Source organism: Lynx rufus, unplaced genomic scaffold (assembly GCF_022079265.1).
Source record: "Lynx rufus isolate CCGP_SWC_20201006 ecotype Redwood Valley unplaced genomic scaffold, mLynRuf1.p SCAF_4, whole genome shotgun sequence".
Classification (NCBI taxonomy): Eukaryota; Metazoa; Chordata; class Mammalia; order Carnivora; family Felidae; genus Lynx; species Lynx rufus.
Window position 1 is genome coordinate 158,562,515 of NW_025814856.1, and position 2,399 is coordinate 158,564,913.

The 2,399-nt window shown below is 41.5% G+C and overlaps 1 protein-coding gene across 1 annotated transcript; it reads left to right on the forward strand.

The window, feature by feature from the left end:
* Window positions 1–708: 708 nt before the first annotated feature.
* Window positions 709–1,659, forward strand: LOC124524303 (olfactory receptor 2A1/2A42-like). The gene has a single exon (XM_047096500.1). The coding sequence runs from the start codon at window positions 718–720 to the stop codon at window positions 1,657–1,659; it is 942 nt and encodes a 313-aa protein (XP_046952456.1). The 5' UTR covers window positions 709–717.
* Window positions 1,660–2,399: the final 740 nt, after the last annotated feature.

The following is a 2,399-nucleotide window of genomic DNA, read 5'->3' on the forward strand; positions in this document are numbered from 1 at the left end:
GCTTTCTTCTTTCTCAGGATTACTTTGACTATTCGAGGTCTTTTATGTTTTCTTAAAATTTCAGAATTTTTTTCTACTTCCATAAAAGTGTCATTGAAATCTTGACAGGAATTGTATTGAATAGATGGCTTTGACAACTATGGACATTTTAACAATATTAATTCTTCCAGTCCACGAACATGGGCTTTAGATACTGATAGAACTCAATCATGATTTCAGCTGAAGTAAGTGAAATTATTTTCTTTTCCAGAGACCATTCTCATTTAAAGCTCCTCTTATTTCTACTATCTAGAATTTCTCTTACGTATTTTTACATATGTAGCTCTGAAACAATCCAGATTTCATGATTATTTTCTTTGTAATATGGTTTGATATTTCCTAATTCCATCACAGTGTCAAAGGCTCCATGTGGGTAATCACATAACATATTCCTCTTCTGTAAAATTAGATGTCAGATTAAGAATTTAGCTTAAAGACAGTTAAATTTGTTTAAATAGGTAAGCCTGCCTGCCTTCCTACTTTCCTTCCTCCCTTCCTCCCTTCCTCCCTTTCTTCCTTCCTTCCTCCCTCCCTTCCTTCCTTTCTTCCTTAATTCAGTGGCTTCTTAAAGTTGTTTCTTAATAATTTTGTACATACCAAAAATTTATGGATAATAAAAAAGAGTTGTTTTCAAATAATTGTGTCATACAGCTATCTGGTTCTCTCTTTAATAGTAAAATGGAGAAAAATCGAACAATGGTTACAGAATTCATCCTACTGGGATTTTGTCTTGGTCCAAGGATTCACATAATCCTTTTTGGGCTCTTCTCCCTGTTCTATGCCTTCACCCTGCTGGGGAACGGGCTCATCCTGGGGCTCATCTGGCTGGACTCCAGACTGCACACCCCCATGTACTTCTTCCTCTCCCACCTGGCCATCGTCGACATAGCCTATGCCTGCAACACAGTGCCCCGGATGCTGGTAAACCTCCTGAAGCCAGACCAGCCCATCTCCTTTGCTGGCTGCATGACGCAGACCTTTCTTTTCTTGACTTTTGCTCTAACAGAATGTCTTCTCCTGGTGGTGATGTCCTATGATCGGTATGTGGCCATCTGCCACCCGCTCCGATATTCTGTCATCATGAGCTGGACAGGCTGCATCATCCTGGTGGTGACTTCCTGGGCATGCGGCTCCCTGCTGGCCCTGGTCCATGTGGTTCTCATCCTGAGGCTGCCCTTCTGCGGGCCTCATGAAATCAACCACTTCTTCTGTGAGATCCTGTCTGTCCTCAAGCTGGCCTGTGCTGACACCTGGCTCAACCAAGTTGTCATCTTTGTTGCCTGTGTGTTTATCTTAGTCGGGCCCCTCTGCCTGGTGCTGGTGTCCTACACGCGCATCCTGTTCGCCATCCTGAGGATCCAGTCCGGGGAGGGCCGCAGAAAGGTCTTCTCCACCTGCTCCTCCCACCTCTGTGTGGTGGGGCTCTTCTTTGGAAGCGCCATTGTCATGTACATGGCCCCCAAATCCCGCCACCCTGAGGAGCAGCAGAAGATCCTTTCCTTGTTTTACAGCCTTTTCAACCCTATGCTGAACCCAATGATCTATAGCCTGAGAAATGCAGATGTCAGGAGTGCCCTGAAAAGGGCAATGTGCAAGGAAAGTCATTCCCAATTGGAGTGACATTGGAATCACCAGACTAAGTGCTTGATCACTGCCTAAATCCAGGAAATTTCACTTTTCTCATCTTAGGTATACCTAAAGGACAAGCCCTCCTCTTCCTTTGAATGAAAAGCTTTAGATATGTTGTATTCATTGATTATCTACAGGTGTGATTTTATCAGATACGATCTTTTTCTTTTATTGCTCATTGAATTTAATATCTGTGACATTAAAAAATGTTTAAGTTCATTTTCTAGGTCCCAAAGGTTGAACACAGTCTATCTCTCTCTCTAACCTAAGTATTTAAACTCACTAAACTGTATATATCATAAGACTTAGGGAAAAAAAGAAAGCTGCAGTGAAAGATAATGACCCTCCAAACCCAGAGGCACACTTGTCCATTATCCCAAAATTGTACTTGCCCTATTACAGAATAACTGTTAAAGAAACTCAGAGGTATTTACTTAACGTGTTGCATGATGGTGAGAAATTTTGTATGAAAATTAACTCACATGAGGAAGTAAACAAGCAGGCTGATTGAAAGAACAAAATTAATGCAAAGAATATAGGAAAAAGGAGAGAAGAAGGAAAAATCTGTAGACAGGATGGGAATAGTGCACATTGTTTATAGCTCTGGAGATAAACTGGTTACTCGTAGGTAACAAAAGAGCAAAACTGGGCATTCTCTCCTTGAATAGGCTGATAAGGGGTATCAAAGAAAACATATATTTAGGGTTGTTTGTGGATTCACCAGAAAACTT

Excerpts from the sequence above, each read along its gene's own strand:
- LOC124524303 (XM_047096500.1), top strand. The coding sequence starts at position 718 with ATGGAGAAAAATCGAACAATGGTTACAGAATTCATCCTACTGGGATTT.